General features: G+C 48.7%; 8 protein-coding genes across 8 annotated transcripts; 3 read left to right on the plus strand and 5 right to left on the minus strand.

Moving 5' to 3' along the window:
- Window positions 1–532: 532 nt before the first annotated feature.
- Window positions 533–2,734, minus strand: BJ212DRAFT_523497 (uncharacterized protein). The gene is made up of 8 exons (XM_041343402.1): window positions 2,535–2,734; window positions 2,210–2,486; window positions 2,077–2,152; window positions 1,686–2,023; window positions 1,467–1,635; window positions 1,135–1,415; window positions 822–1,073; window positions 533–729 (listed from the first exon to the last, which is right to left on the minus strand). The coding sequence occupies exons 2-8, from the start codon at window positions 2,369–2,371 to the stop codon at window positions 631–633; spliced, it is 1,377 nt and encodes a 458-aa protein (XP_041198130.1). The 5' UTR covers window positions 2,372–2,486; window positions 2,535–2,734; the 3' UTR covers window positions 533–630.
- Window positions 2,735–3,712: 978 nt separating this feature from the next.
- On the minus strand, window positions 3,713–5,255 carry BJ212DRAFT_523701 (uncharacterized protein). The gene is made up of 3 exons (XM_041343403.1): window positions 4,696–5,255; window positions 4,189–4,644; window positions 3,713–4,138 (listed from the first exon to the last, which is right to left on the minus strand). The coding sequence occupies exons 1-3, from the start codon at window positions 4,849–4,851 to the stop codon at window positions 3,869–3,871; spliced, it is 882 nt and encodes a 293-aa protein (XP_041198131.1). The 5' UTR covers window positions 4,852–5,255; the 3' UTR covers window positions 3,713–3,868.
- A 56-nt stretch (window positions 5,256–5,311) lies between these two features.
- On the minus strand, window positions 5,312–6,397 carry BJ212DRAFT_1475719 (uncharacterized protein; the record flags this gene model as incomplete). The annotated part of the gene is made up of 5 exons (XM_041339273.1): window positions 5,312–5,728; window positions 5,787–5,885; window positions 5,933–6,085; window positions 6,146–6,215; window positions 6,297–6,397. The coding sequence occupies 5 exons, from the start codon at window positions 6,395–6,397 to the stop codon at window positions 5,312–5,314; spliced, it is 840 nt and encodes a 279-aa protein (XP_041198132.1).
- Window positions 6,065–7,483, plus strand: BJ212DRAFT_1566252 (uncharacterized protein; the record flags this gene model as incomplete). Its single annotated transcript, XM_041341966.1, has 2 exons — window positions 6,065–7,151; window positions 7,175–7,483. Exons 1-2 carry the CDS (start codon window positions 6,519–6,521, stop codon window positions 7,481–7,483), a joined length of 942 nt encoding a protein of 313 aa, XP_041198133.1. The 5' UTR covers window positions 6,065–6,518.
- A 1,022-nt stretch (window positions 7,484–8,505) lies between these two features.
- Window positions 8,506–9,726, plus strand: BJ212DRAFT_1260985 (uncharacterized protein; the record flags this gene model as incomplete). Its single annotated transcript, XM_041330153.1, has 3 exons — window positions 8,506–8,589; window positions 8,658–8,836; window positions 8,892–9,726. The coding sequence occupies 3 exons, from the start codon at window positions 8,506–8,508 to the stop codon at window positions 9,724–9,726; spliced, it is 1,098 nt and encodes a 365-aa protein (XP_041198134.1).
- Window positions 9,727–10,309: 583 nt separating this feature from the next.
- On the plus strand, window positions 10,310–11,976 carry BJ212DRAFT_1319985 (uncharacterized protein). Its single transcript, XM_041334371.1, has 3 exons — window positions 10,310–10,755; window positions 10,813–10,952; window positions 11,034–11,976. Exons 1-3 carry the CDS (start codon window positions 10,681–10,683, stop codon window positions 11,620–11,622), a joined length of 804 nt encoding a protein of 267 aa, XP_041198135.1. The 5' UTR covers window positions 10,310–10,680; the 3' UTR covers window positions 11,623–11,976.
- On the minus strand, window positions 11,923–12,343 carry BJ212DRAFT_1475723 (uncharacterized protein; the record flags this gene model as incomplete). The annotated part of the gene is made up of 2 exons (XM_041339274.1): window positions 11,923–11,951; window positions 12,001–12,343. 2 exons carry the CDS (start codon window positions 12,341–12,343, stop codon window positions 11,923–11,925), a joined length of 372 nt encoding a protein of 123 aa, XP_041198136.1.
- Window positions 12,344–12,629: 286 nt separating this feature from the next.
- BJ212DRAFT_1475724 (KRI1-like family C-terminal-domain-containing protein) lies at window positions 12,630–14,812 on the minus strand (the record flags this gene model as incomplete). Its single annotated transcript, XM_041339275.1, has 10 exons — window positions 12,630–12,932; window positions 12,988–13,254; window positions 13,317–13,366; window positions 13,417–13,634; window positions 13,688–13,855; window positions 13,903–14,051; window positions 14,117–14,296; window positions 14,348–14,409; window positions 14,461–14,649; window positions 14,710–14,812. The coding sequence occupies 10 exons, from the start codon at window positions 14,810–14,812 to the stop codon at window positions 12,630–12,632; spliced, it is 1,689 nt and encodes a 562-aa protein (XP_041198137.1).
- Between the last annotated feature and the right edge of the window lie 513 nt (window positions 14,813–15,325).

Raw genomic sequence — 15,325 nt, forward strand, 5'->3', positions numbered from 1 at the left:
TAGACTGTTAGTTCGAGGATTCTGGCGTCGACGCTTCGAACTACCGTTGCTGGACTCAGAGCTGCTGGACGACGAATGAGATACTACTTTCGTGCTGATGTTACCTGCTTCCCCACTCGTACTGGATTGTTCACAGTCAACACCAAGTTTTGTTTGAAACCGTACCTCATGTCTTGCCTGCGGTACGTCGCTGCTCACTACCTATACTAGGTTGTCTGTGACGTTCTCGAGGCCCTGGATACCATAAACCCACGAGGCCCCATGGGATGATCGCATGTATGTACATGGGGAGTGGGACGACCAGGAAGAATTGACTATCATGAAGTGTGGGAGTACTGGATTTGGTTGTGGATTCAACCGTGTCTCGTATTTTATATCCTCGCAACTTTGCCTCTTGTATTCACTCCACAAACCAGTCATTCCTCTATTCTGAGTAGAGATGTGTGGATTCGTCAAAATTGTGCATCTCCCATCCAATGACAGATATGGGTCTTATTTCCTTCCAGAAATCGTATGCTTAGTATGGTCTGAAGCTTTCTTCACATGCACTCAGTTCACCAATGCACGCTCAGTGATGTGGTACACAGGCCACGGAAGTAATCTGAAATACAGTGACAGGTGACCAGAAAACTAGACGAATGGATCCCCAACGACCTCTAGCACAACGTTTTCTTCTTTCCCGACATCCTGCGTGACCTCGGCGGAACATTCCTGATGAACCCACCGACCCTAAAGAAGACAGATGAGAATGTCGACTACTTTCAACAACCAAGTCAAAGTCCAAATACCAAAGGCGCGCAAGAAGAACAGAATAAACTCACCGTGTAGGACTGATCCCCTATGCCAATGCTACGAAGGCGTGTCTGGAGCATCAAGGCGCGAGCGTGCCCCTCGGTGAAACGAGTCGCTATCCCCTCACTGGAAAGATGGGAAAAATCTGCATACATGGCTCGGGGTCCTAAGTGCTTTTCAAACCGCGGAGGTAAATCAACGCTGCCATCAGGGATCCAAGAGACATGAAGCGTGAGAGTCCGAAGGTTGTGTCCCGCCTCGATTGCTTTTGCGATTGAATCCTAAACACATCAGCAATTAAACCAGAGATTTGTCTTCCCGATACTAACGAGAATCACATACTACGTCTGGACTCGCCACAGAGCATTCAAGTGTCATAAGCTGGGGGCATGTTGAGCACATATAGGATACGGTTTCTAACGTCAACTGCGCAACGCCCACAGCAAAATCTTGAAGGGACTTTCCATGTCTGTCAGTAAGATTCACGATGAATGGGCGCGGAATGGTTATTTGGCCGTGCACTGCAAATGCGTTTAGCGTGAATGACTTTAGAGTTTGTTGGTGCGGAAGCAATATCCTCATCCATGTCCATAGTTTCTGTGGTCCATCGATATCCACTGATCCTGCTTGTACTGTTAGGCGTTGCAAACGGGGTAATGGTGTGAGCGGCGTGCGGTAATTTCCAGAGCCTAGATATTCCGTGTCAAGGGCTATCAGATTGGGCAGACAAGCAATTATAGCCGGGATGGCGGCGCTTGGAGCACCCTTGAGACAGAGTTCTTGTAAAAGAGGAAGTTTCATGAAGACGGAGACGAGGATAGTTGCGGGAACACCTGCACAACGCTGTGAACGGAATAAGGAAACAGAGGGAGGGAAATCAAAAGCTCCCTTACGCCAAGTTCAAGGTGCGTTAAAGAGGAGCTCAGCAAATCAGCCCATCCTTGAAGCACCCGCGGGGGGCCCCACTCCAAAGACCAGACTGATAGGCGACGAATGCCCTGAATAGTATTGAGCCGGGCCCAAACTCGTTCTCCTGGATCATACTGGGTGCGTATGGTAAGCTCCTGCAAGGGTAACGTCATCAAGACATCCAGTATGGGTAGAAAATTCGCCTCTGGAGTCGTCGTGTCGTCCACCCAAGTTGCAGATGTGAGATTTGTACAAAGTCTAAGCGCTGCAACAATATCCTCTGTGATCTGAGGAATAACTTGTCGCAAGTTCTGCACTGCGCCTGTGTAGTGGGGGCGATCAAGCCAATTACAAGTCTGGAACCTCGCCACTTGCCTGTCTCCGTCACATGCCAGACATACTGTGCCAATTCTGGTCGTTTGAGAAGGGTTGCAGAGGGATGGTGAAGGATCTGATTGTAGTGAATATAGTTTTAGATACTTACTCGCGAGATGAAGAGTAATCGCACATTTCGCTTCACTCGTGAATCGAGCCTCCTGTACAAAAGCGGAGTCACTGCGCGATTGAACGCCCGGCTGACTAGTGCAGCTGCACTCAGATGCCTCCGATCAGGTAAATGTATGAGAACAGGTTGAAGAAGATCGAAAGGTATGTTCACTGTAGTAGACATGTTGTTAAGAGGTTGCTGGCGTTCTTGCAATATGCGGCCAGTCCAACTGGTTGGGCAGACGGGCAGGCGCCTATGTAACCCCACTTGAAATTTGAGCCCGGGCCTAAGTTACTATCTATAGAAATTTTGTAACTTGCAAGCAACTCGCTCCAAGCGCACTCACCCATTGCGGTATACCACCATCAACCGTGGATTATTGCTGCTGTCGACTGCAAGAACAGGGTAGCACTGTAGTGGTGGTGGTGGTGGTGGTAAGTGAGCGCTTGCGATGTACAATGCTCATCACCAGCCACAATATTTCCACTCGGTTTTCCTTGTGCCCTGGCCATTTTCTCGAAGGAGCAAGCCGAGCAACTCGACTGCGCCATTCCTGCAGCTTTCATGACAAAGTAAAAAAGGATGGCTGGCGGGTAGGTCCAGTGGTCTAGATCATCCACTTCGGATCATACGTCGATGATGATCGGCCTCGAGCTGGTAAATTTCCCAAGCAAACCATTTGCATAGGAACTCATAGCAACCAAGAAGCACCAAAGCGTTGGTAGCCTGTTCTGTCATCAACTTCTCGCCCACAGGCTCCCACAGGATGTTGATAGGCGTGTATTTAGCTGGTATTTCCGAGCACGAAGGGGCACGAAGCCAGCCAGACCAGCCTAGAATTCAAGTTGGCATGGTATTTTAATGTCTGTATCCCCCACAACGGCTCACGAGGTCTGTCCTATCATGATTGAAGTTCGTTGTTCATATTCAAATGTTCCGTTGGAGACCAACTGCACGAGAAGTAAAGTTTACTCTCCGCGTTCCTCTTCCCGAGGGATCAGGGTATTTATGGGTATTCTCGATGCTCTCGTAGCCAATCACTAGTACTTCGAATGATATGTCCATTTCGTCCGAATATCACTGATTCATGTCCTTCGACTTCCACTCCCATATGCCGTTACTTCAACTGTTAGCCATCAGATATTGGGCGGAATAGGCATCGTTTTACGCCCTCCCAAAAACAATTAACTATTCGCCCGTGTAAAACCGAAGCGAGTCCGTATTTGAAAGTCGCATAGTCAAACTTCCACCATAACACCGGGTGGCCGACCAAACGACTAACCATGAGGTAAGACTTGGGTAAGATACTCGAGAATCGCCGCCATACGTCATGTTTAAGGATCATTATTTCATTCGAGGCGCTATCCATGCTGAATGGTACGTCACTGATCCATCGTAACTAGCGACCAAGATAAGAAGAGGCGACTGTGTAGTAATTTTGAACAGTCGGTTGTCATGAGATGGTAAGAAATCCAGAATACACCTATAAAACAAACAAATGAAGCACAAATTAGGATAACATCGGAGGGTATGAAGGTCGCAAATGGAGTTCCTGCTGCATGCGATTAGGCTAAAGTAGATATAACAGTCAAGGAATGGAGGTGGTACGGCATGCCGATTTTGTCGAGTGATCGAAAAAGCTGAAATGATGGCTTTGCATTCAATGAAGCCGGCGGGGTTTCAAGCAGTGGGTTTTCGAGAACGGCCGGTCAGAGCATCAGAAATGCGTCTGAATCTGCCATTCGACCCCGTGGAGGTGATAGAGGGAGCATCCAGAGAAGATTTTCGCGATTCCCCGCTGCAGCGTTGCGTAGAAACTGGGAAAAAGTGAACAGATTCGTTGGGATTGTGATACAGGATATGTGACTCCAGAAGAGCGAGCATCGAGTCCTGGTGACTCGTTCTGGGAAGTGATGCTTCAGGCAGCTGTGGGAGCGGAGGTGGAGGCAACTGTGCGGAACATTTAGTAGAAGTCACATGACAAGTAGGAAAGAGCTAACTGGTTTTTTGCGAGACTTTTTGAATTTGACGGAGTAATTTTCATCCCAATCGTGGAAAGGGTCTTCATCAGTGGCAGCTGTACGGTCATATAATCTCGTATCTTTACGTATGCGAGGTTGGATGGGTTGGAGCATAGGAACAGGAATACTGGCGTCGTGAACAGCTTCAGAGTAACATACATCGACGAATGACTCAGTAGGCGAAAGGAGAAGCTGTTCATCGAGACGATCAAGGCAAGATGGATCAAAATCAAGGTTATGCAACGAGCGGTGTAGGACTTTGAAAGTGTTCGTGTGCGTCTCAGTGGAGACATCATCCGCACTGGGCGGTGATGCGTAATCACGCGGGCGGAAGGTTGGTCGGATGGGAGTTGGCAGATGCTTCCAGCCTTGTGTATCTGCGGAAGACTGCGATCGTTGTCGTGAATTATACGCGTGGACCCAAGGTGGGCTTGGCTGGAAGATCTAATCAATACAGTGCGACTGGAGGAGTTTCAGGAGACTCACAGTCTTTACACTCAAATCATCAGAGCTGGAGAGGAATGAATTCTTTAGATGTACGTGTGTCCTCGCGTACTTGTCGCGTGGGGTGCATTTGTCCACAATACGTCTGTGGGGTGATACGTGCATAGTTGATGGACTTGAGGTACGGATACAGCTCATTTGGCGCCGATCCCAGAATAATAGAAAGGTGATTGCGAGTGCAAGGATCCTTGGCGTCTATCATATTGGTTTGCTTTTATGAGCGCAGGGAATTGTTTCCGCAATGCTCCTGCGTACCCCGGTGACGCATGATTCCATCTGATTATAGATTCAGAATTGGAAGCGAATCGATCTCGAAGCACGTAAATCACGGCAGTGAAGAACCGATGTAATTGTCAGCGGAGCATAGGCGACTCAACGATGATTGGCTCAGTCCGTTCATGAAACCATATCATGCATGGATGTACGTGTACGTGAAAGAAAATCTGATGCAAGTTTTTGTAATGAACAAGTCAAGGTTATCATTAGTCCTTGACAAAGCATAGCAACTGCTCGGATCATCAAACTAGGTCCATTACATTCCCGAGTCTCCTTGACAGCTCGAGCGCTCAGGAGCTGGGCGCACAACATCCACTTCATCTCATCCAGATTCGGGATTTCTTTTCCGTCCGAATTTACGAGCGAAAGATTTCGCCCGTTCTATTAGCCCAGTTGGCAGTGGCTTGGCGCCAAGTGCGTTAATACTCCGGGACGTTCTAGGGCGTAGCTCTCCTGCGTTGGTTGCGTGAATGGTGGTGGTGTGAATATCCTCAGAGCGCGCATATGCAGCATCCACTGTTGCCTTTTCGATAGAAACGTCAATGACCAGGTGCGTGTTCGGCGAGAGTACATTTGATGAGTGCGACCGAGACATACGTCGGGGTAGTATGGCATCAACTGTCTTTTGAAAAGGTTGACGACCATGTATTTGTTCGACTTGTGTCACCTGCTGGTCGTCTTCTAAATGGTGAGATTCGTCTTCTGAGCCTTCGGAAATGAAGGAATCCATGCTTCTGGGCTGAATATTCCGATCAGGAAATGCTCCTGATAGCAGGTACAAACAAAAGGCCACTTACGTTTGCTAATGAATGATAGAATGTCGACTTGTGGGCAACAGCAGCAAGCAGTGAAGGTGTGGGTGAGGTGGAACTACTTGCGCCATTGCTGTCTGAAGGCTATTGAGGGTGAGTTATACTCCACGTAGTAGGTGAATAACCCGCACCTGGCCGAATCGTGAAACAGACACAGCACTCTTCTTCCGTTGGTGTCCCCGCCTGCTTGAGCTGACAAAATCGGGGTCAACTAGCTCATTTGCTGACAGTTCTTGCTCTTGCATGGCCCTCCTCTCGCTTTCTTCTTCTACCTGTCTGAATCTCTGCACGAATTTAGCTTAACTGTGGCCTTACTACTTGAATATAGAAGTGAATGTGCTTACCTCCTCCAGGGGTTCAAGGGATGACAGCATGTTGAGATTTTGTTTCGTACGTTGTCTGAGGTGCGGCGTCCTGGGTCGCGAGCCGACGTTGGAATCAGAAACGTGAGAGTGATGGTAGTGGTCAAATTACAACGGCGTTTATGAGTCGGACCTAGATGCATATAGACAATCTTGTACCTCATGTGAAAAGTCGAGAGCATCGTTAGACCCGAGAGTCGGACTGACGCCAAAGTCATCCTCAGCAGCTGTCATGGGGGACAATTAAAATTATTTATTGAACACACCGGTCATCGGCCGGTCGCCCCTAAAATGGAAGGCAAAGATGAAAAAAGGATTGAATAGGAGGCCGTCATACACTTTCTAAGTAACTGCGATGAGCGTTCAAACAAAGCCTGCATTCCAAAAGACCGGTCTTCGCACTGGCGGAGGTCGGCGTAATCGACTTCAAGAAATCGCGCAGAGCACGATGGACGCGATCGAGAATGGCACGGTCACCATCGCCAACGTTTCCTATGATCTCGCTGCCAAAGTCAACTTCTCTAACCACAATACTCGTTACTATGCTCCAGATTCTTTGCTATCCACTTGGTCCACCAGTGACCCACCACGCAATCTCGCAGCTACGAAATCGGAGGTATCTATCCTCGAGATTTCGACACTTGATGGTGCTAGATTGTTGTTCAATACCCTTTCATCTCGTTCTACGAGCTTCGGCCGGATAGCAATCTTAAACTTTGCGTCTGCTACACGACCTGGAGGCGGTTTCTTGAATGGGGCACAAGCTCAAGAGGAGTCTATAGCCCGGTCATCTACGCTTTATCCCTCCCTAATGACGGACAGCGCGCAACGCTTCTACCGACTACATACCCGTGATAGAAATAGAGGGTTTTACCATCACGCAATGGTCTATACACCTTCTGTCGTGATCTTGAAGGATGATGCAGGAAATTGGACGTCGCCTTTTGAAGTCGATGTTCTAACAAGCGCAGCTGTAAATGCTGGCGATGTGAGGAAGAAGATCGGGATGAGTCAGAGCTTGCGGAGATCGAGAAGCCCATCGAATCTGTCATGAAAGAAAGGATGGCACGCATTTTGTTCTTATTTGAACAGCAGGGTGCTAAGAACATCGTATTGGGCAGTTTTGGAACGGGGGTATTCCAAAACGATGTCAAAGTTGTGGCAAAGATCTGGGCAGAGTTATTGACAGTGAAAGGTGCGCGATACCGGCATTCGTTTGATCGCGTAGTATTCGCCATCCTCGGGAAGGATACTTTTACCACTTTCGAGCAATCATTCGAGAAGCAGACTAGTACTGATACCATAGTCATCCCTAACTGAGTATCGGGAAAATCTATTCGATTGTGGGTCTTTGGATTGGTCCTCCGTGACCTCAGATCAGCCTGGTGCTTGTCTGCTCCTTCTGCCGCATGTTTTAACAAGCAATGCTCACTCTAAATTTCGGCCCGTTGCGTCCACACAGATACTCCGCGTATTTACACTCAATAGCAGCCTAGAATCAGTTACGCAACATAGTCTCCTGCTTTATGACTCACTGATCCACCGCGATAACAAGCGAGCAGCTGCGGCTGCCCAAAACGCAATGAATGCAGAGCATCATGGAGCTCAAGATCCATGGTGGATGATCCTTGACGTACGCCTGCGGCCTTATCTATTATGCATTGACCTCGTGTTGCCTAAAGGGTGGGTCGTATGAACCAAGTACGCCCATGTAACACTTCACGTACGAAAAAGCCCAGGAATATTTGCAGTTCCTGTGTCATCCTTGTGGTGTATTCGAGTCATCACAGCTTGCCTTGAGGCAAATTTGCTGTCTAGCTGGCAGGAACCCCGAAACTGAGCGCTGAGAATAGATCGAATATTGATCCGCGAGTTGCGTGTATCATGAATCCTGTGTTGATTTGATATGAAAATTGACGGAGTCTCCCGCGGAGCATACTCTTTTGAAAATTTCAGTTCAAAAAGTCATCGGGTCCCTGGGATGTCATCCAACTCACCTGCAGCGCGCTGCTTCCCGATATCGCACGTAACTCAACGGTGTTTGGTCAACATCATCGTGGTACGATAGCACAAGCGACTCCAAAACATCAATATTTGGACAACACGAACAATGGACAACGATGATATTTACGCAATCAATCTTCAGGGCTAAGCAATTGGGTAGGAATAAAAGGACGAGGGAACAATGGACGACACGCGCAGAACACGTGTAGTTGATCTGATCATTAACACTGGACCTGGATTTAAGAAACGTATATCTTGACTTCCTTCAAAAATTTCCTCTGGAACCCAAGCCCTTTCACCTTCCACCTCCCTCTCTCACCTCTCAGGTAAAGTCAATCATGGTCAACTCATCAGAGCACGGATTGGCTCGTGTCATCCATCACAAGGACTATTATATACGCGGTGGTGATATGACCGTACTGGTGAGTGTCTAACAATCGTTATGATACTCAACGCCTTGGATTGATGGATGCAACTTCGATTTTCGCAGGTCGAGAATCATCTCTATCGGATACACAGTCACTTCTTCGAACGCGAATCGCTGTTCTTCCGCCAGAAGTTCCAGTCATCTGAAGGCGAAGAACGCGGCTCATCAGACAACAATGCCTATACCTTGGACGACGTCAAGAGCGAAGACTTTGCACGTTTCCTCTGGGTCTTCTACAACCCGTATGCCTACTTAATTTAATTTGCTTAAACCAGACATACTGACAGTCGTGAATAGAAAATACTCGCTCTATGAGGCTCCTCTCGAGACTTGGCTGAGTATCCTACACCTCGCCAACCGGTGGAGTTTCTGCAATGTCAAGGAGCTCACCGTACGTGAACTCGAGAAAATTCCAATAGAACCCGTCGACAAGATCGCAATCTATCACGAGTACAGTATCAACAAGCTCTTCCTCATCCCAGCGTACATCGCGGTCTGCAAGAGGGATAAACCTTTGTCATTTAGTGAGGGCATAAAGCTTGGGATGGAGACCGTTCTCCGTGTCGCAGACGCTCGTGAGCGGGCTCGCCAGCGGGCTGCCGAGAGCGGTATTCGCTCGCCTGCATATGATGATTTCGAAGACAGTGATATGGAATCCATGGTCAAGGAGGTTTTCGGAATAACGTCGCGACCAACATCGCCGATTCCGCAGACCAGTAGTTCATCTACCTACACCAATGGTTCGAGCATCACAGGCAGCACGAAAGTCAACGGGTCGACGACAACCAAGGCCAGTGGTGGTTCCTCAGTCCGTACCAACGGTTCATCAATTCCCGACCCGACTGTTCGTTCCTCCGTCGACACCACACACTCGTTCAGCACTGCCAGGGAATCGCTATTCACTTCTTCGGCTTCTTCGACAAATACACCTGTTTCTTCGTCGCAACCGAAGCCAGCTACCTCGGTACCTGAGAGCAAGCCCGCGCCGCCGGAGAAAACCAAAGTGACTGAGCAGACGAACACCTCTTCCACTGCATCTCCCTCCACCGATCCATTCCAGGCTGGCTCCTTCAAAGCAAATGGAACGGGTGAGCCTTCATCAGTGGCGAGTCCTGTACTTATCTTTTTCTGACTATGGCTCATTCTTGGTATTGCAGGAGGGAACAAAGGAGGGAAAAGCTGGTTCTCATAGTTCCACCACCGTTGTCACCCCTATCGCAGATCCTGTTGTATCAACACCCATTGATGTTAAGAGCCACGATGAGAATGAAACTAAAGACCACGAAAATGATGCTGAGAAGGATGAAACTCAAACCAAGGACATTGACCCCTCTGGTGTGCAGTCCGATAATGAAAGTACACGCGGCGGTGGGCGAGGTGAGCATGGTGGTGATATCAGCACGATGTACATCTCACAAACCAATTTCATCTAAGGCAGTCGCGGAGGGAAGCGTAACGGACGTGCGGGAGGCGCAGCCAGGGGCAAGAAGTAAGATTAAGTTCCACAAGTTAGAGAGCAGAATGTTGGCGCTTGGCAATTTCCTCCGTTTCCATTTTAAAAAGACTGACTCTCAAATTCTGTCGTTTCCATTGTCTACCATTCCTTGAGTCAATCTATCTGTATTTGTAGCAAAAACTTCTTGATCAGCGAATGATCCACGCGAGACAATTGTATGTGGCCATTCACCTCGGTGGCAGGCCAGTTGAATAATCGGTCCTTGATCGCACGACGGTGTGGTCAGAACTTAACTTGTTGCCTCGTGGGCTCTCATTACTAAACTTCGGGCGATCTGAAACCGAGGCTTCTCCGGCGACAGAGATCCGTGCGAGCATCCCTTGTACTCTTATTGTACATACCATACTTTGTCATTCCTGTAGGCGAGGCCACACAATATCATTACGTCGGCAGTCGCTAGGACTGCGGGACGGGAGTATATCAAGTAACCTGAAGTCTGATGGCGGCCTGGCAGTGATGCATTGATGTTCGAAGCATTGCCAGCGCTTGAAAAGCAGATCAGTATAAAGACAATTGAATCAAACGGCATACGAGCACTGTTCACCACACGATCATCGATTTCTACTCAACATGTCAGACACCGGATTTTCACAAATTATCCATCATCCTCAGTATTTCATTCCCACGGGGGACACTGAGTTTTTAGTGAGAGGCCCTTGGGTATGAAGCACTGATGAATGATTTAATTTTCTCTTCATCCAGGCGCAAAACGTGCTTTTCAAAGTACATCGTTATTTCTTCGAGCGCGAGCCAAGCTCTTTCAGAGAGATATTTTCCGATAATGTTGCTCACACCAAGCCTTATACGTTGGATGTTAAACCCGAAGATTTTGCCCACTTCCTGTGAGTGTTCTACGATGAGTGAGTTGTAGCGCACTCACCCAATGTTCGTCGACGTCGTTACTGAAATCTGTGGCCATCTAGAGACTTCGAATACGAGAACCAGCCGCTTGAGAAGTGGCTGGTGATCTTAAGACTCGCAACACGGTGGGGCTTCGGCAGGGTGCGGAAGCTGGTCGTCCGCCAGCTCGAGAAACTCGACCTACAACCTATCGACAAGATCAAGATCTATTCCGACTTCAGGATCGATGCCCAGCTTCTGATACCATCATACTCGACATTGGCAAAGAGCCCCACGCTCCCTCCTCTTTCGGAGGCTGCAAAGCTTGACATCGAAACGATTCTCAAGCTCACCATGGTGAGGGAAAGGGCGTTGCAGAAAGCAGCAGAGGATGGATGCCGTTCTCCAACGAGTGCGAGCGCCGGGGATGGAGATGTCAAAAGATTCATATGCGAAATTTTCGGCCTCCCCAACGTGACCAGCGCCTCAACGACTGAGCTACCAGGGACTGCTGCTGATGGAGGTTCCGTAGGTGGGGTCAATGACACCACGGGAAGCTCGGTTCCGACATTGCAGAATCCCGCTCCAGCGAAGAAGAAGAAGAATGCCAACACAAATGGCACCTCCAACACGGTAAGTGGCTGTCGTACGTTCAAACTCTACGTTTTCTGAGTCTGCATAGAATGGTCAGCACGCAAATGGAAGGGCACCCCCCTCCTAGGGTACGCTGCGTGACATTTTTTTGACACTGGGCTTCTCTCGTTGATTCACAATACGATCATTCGTTCAGGTATCAGAATATGCGCTCGCAGTAGAAAACAATCCTACGAGATTTTGTCCATACGGGTGAAGGGGAGAAGTTCGTGTAGGCGCACATGTACTCTGTAGATTTATTGGTCCGGTATATATTGTGTGTACAGGTAGAAGACGCTTGAACGATGCTCACCAAATAAGGGGTTCGAAATTTGTATTTTAACGCTCTGCCTCGATTTCCTTCCGTACTTGGCGGACCAGTCAGCTGGATGTAGTGTAACAGTAGAAGCGACTCACTTTGCTCTAGATCCTTTCGTTCCCATTCATCACTAACACCAAGGTCTGCAGGCGTTTTTCGGCCCCATAACACATCCATCCATCCAATGTTAGTTCTTTCCTTGTCGAGCGGCTGTTTCCCCTCTCCGTGTATACGCGCAAGGTTACACGATTTCGTTATTTCTTCGTCGGATATTGACTTGCCCGAACGAAGTTGCTCAATGAGGTCTTGCAGAATGGAAGTTTGAGCTTTGAATCTCGCTCGGTCTTCGTCAGCCGTTTTTCGCTGCCACAGCAAATGCATGGAAATTGAGGTCAGAGCGGTCGAGTATAGTATGTGAGGGATATACTGGGTACCGGACATGATGGCAGAGAAATAAGTGCACCGCGGCAGATGCCGCACCGTTATCTTTGGCATGCACGATGCTCTATGTACCTCATGGAGACAAATACGTTGTATCTGATTTGCTGAAGGATCTCAAGCAGTTTCTGTTCACGACAGTCCACGCATGCTCGAAACGGTCAGCTTATAGTACGGTAGACAGGGTTTGATACGACTCTAATCATGATGCGGGCAAGCCGGCAAGTGGTTGACGACTTTTCAATAGTAACTCCCTTAGGTATGCCAATAGGTAATGCCCCCCCGAATACTACGCTGCTGCTGCTTTCAGTTTATGTCGCTCCTTCTTCCCCAGCCGTTTTTTCGGTGTCGGATCCTCGCTTCTGTGACTTGTCCCAATAGCCCCTACTCGTTGCTTCATTTTCTCCCTGAATTCCTGGAGGCGCTCTCCACGGTTATGGTCCCACTTCTCCGCGCGATACGGTGCATAGCGCTTTACGCTCACGTATTGATTAAGATCCTTGTCCGTGGCCATGAGGATCTCGGTAGGGGTGAGCGCGAACGTCTGCGGTGTAGTGGTAGTATATTTGAAACGTGTAGGCATTCCTGCGACCTGCGACAACAGGTATGAGTGCGGATTTCTAGAGAGATGACACAATGAAACCCACCATGTCGTTAAACTCGAGCCCGTAGACTTCATCCATGTACTCATCAACCTTACGCTTCCTCATCTCCTCAGTGCCGTCCCAATCTTCTTCGTCGAACTCGCGCACGACATCTGCATCCATAGAATCGATATCCACACCTTCGTCGTTGTCGTTGTCTTTCTTTTTCTTTTTCTGTTTCTTCTTTTTCTTTTTCGAAGACGACGAAGACTGGGCGGGCTGGGAAGGCGGTATGATATCGTCGATGTCGAGGTTGTCGTCCCAGACAGGCTTCTCTGATCAGCGTCAATATCAGAGTCGTCGCCATCGTAGTAGAGTCCCGCCATTTGCACATCATGTGCTTCGGGATCCCAGTCCGCATCGAGATCGAACTCGTTGAAGGCTACATAGTTTTAGCGTCAAAATAACAACGAGGTAACAAGAATAACGAACCTTCAGCATTGACACCACCTTCACGCCCGATGCGCTCGAGTTTCCGGCGGACTTCCTTCATTTTAAGAGATTTCAACCTTTTCACCTCCTCATGCTTTTTTTCGAGCTCTTCTTCCTGGCGCCGTTTCTTTCGCTCACGGCCCTCTTTGCGGGTTGTGTCAACTCGGCGTACTGTGGAGGCGATATTTCGTGGAAAGGACTTGATAGTAGCCGCGTCCCTGGTAGGAGAAAGGCATAAAGTAGGATGAAGTGGAGAATGCAACGGTCTTACGGTTCCTCGAAACGGAAGTTGTAGGAAGTCTCGAAAGTGTCGGCGATCTCCTCGAATTCGTCGTCATCTTCTATGCCGTGTTCAGGTGCACACTGTTTGCCCACGATGTCCTTGTATGTGGGTGGTCGTTTTGCTGTTTTGTCGATCCATCCACGATTGAGGATATAGCTGAGGAAATTTAGCAGTGACTCGACTCATGCAGAAACACGACTGACCTCACGAGGAACTCCTGATCGGCTTCTTGTTTGGACATGCCCTTCGCCTCATCGCCCCTTTTCTTCGTCTTGCTCTTCTGTTTGTCATTGGCGCCTTGTTCACCGTTCTCGACCTCTATGAGACTCTCGAGGTCTAGGCCGACCGCATGCTTCAAGTATTCTTTGTATTCCCGTTCTTCATCCTCAAGCTCGTCCTGGTTTTCTCTCGCGGGACGAGCAATCCGTCGTCATCGCTCTCGGCAGCAGCAGCATGGAATGCGGCACGGGTTGCATTACGCAGCTGATGCTGCTCCTCGGTGTATGTGGGTATGTGTAGTTCTGGAGTTGGCGAACGGGAGGTGTTGGCTTCGAGAGCGGATGCGATAGTTGCTTGTCGGAAAGTAAGAGGTTTTGACTATGGGTGAGAGGACTGAGTTTAAGGTCGTATTCGAATCCGAATACTCACTTTATTCTTGGTTGTTCGTTCTCGCATCTGGGGAGCACGAACGGTGGTGCGCTCCTGCTCCTCTAACAGGCATCAGAACTGGCGTAGATCAGCACAGACGCAGTTTACCGCACCTTCAAAGATAGTATTCTCTGCATTGTAGATGGCCGGATCCTTCTTCTTGATCCTTGCTAGCGTCCTCAGGATGGCTGCATCCATTGCAGGCGTCAGTTCCTCCCCGTCCTCATCTTCAGACTCTGCGTCCTCGGAGTCTGTCTCCTCGTCCACACCCTCTTCGAAGTCAGATCCGTATTTTTCTGTTACTGGTGGTCATATTTTAGTTGGATCCTGTCACGTCAGACAAGAATGTAGTTCGGACGTACATTTCGCAAGCTCCTCGCGCTCTTTTTTGTATTCAAAGGCTTTTGCATAGTGTTCGTTGATAGTGAGGGTTTGGATGTCCTCGGTATCGGAGTCGGAAAGCATGAGTTTACTATCCCCCCTACGGTGAGTGCGGCACCACTATAAATTCGCATACTTTTTCCAAGTGGTTTCCGTGACCTACCGTTGCATGGCGTGACCAACCATCACGGATTGCCTAATAAGTAAGGCTTAAATTACAAGTACTGGGTGGTCCCGGTCAAGCGCGAGGCTTACAATATTCAAATGCGGGCATTGAAGCCGGCAAGTGGTTTGCTAATAATAAATATTGTAGGCTAGAGCGAGCGTGATCATCTGCTAGGAAAATTTGTAGGGCTCTATCCTGAGACCAGATGCGGACGGACAGACAAATCAATCCTGGAGAAATACTCAAAAGATTCTACCTCCATGTCATCGCGATCGACAGCGTGGTCAAAGCATTGGTCTCCATCTACCAACAATGGCAACCTGAACAAGTCGAACTGGAACTTCTTCTTCAATATGGGATAATGTCTGCAGATAGTATCTTGTGTTCAAGAGTGCGATGTACGAGTTCACCGCTATGGGTCTTGAATAGTG

This window comes from Suillus subaureus (genome assembly GCF_016647635.1).
Source record: "Suillus subaureus strain MN1 chromosome Unknown BJ212scaffold_3, whole genome shotgun sequence".
In the NCBI taxonomy this organism is placed as follows: Eukaryota; Fungi; Basidiomycota; class Agaricomycetes; order Boletales; family Suillaceae; genus Suillus; species Suillus subaureus.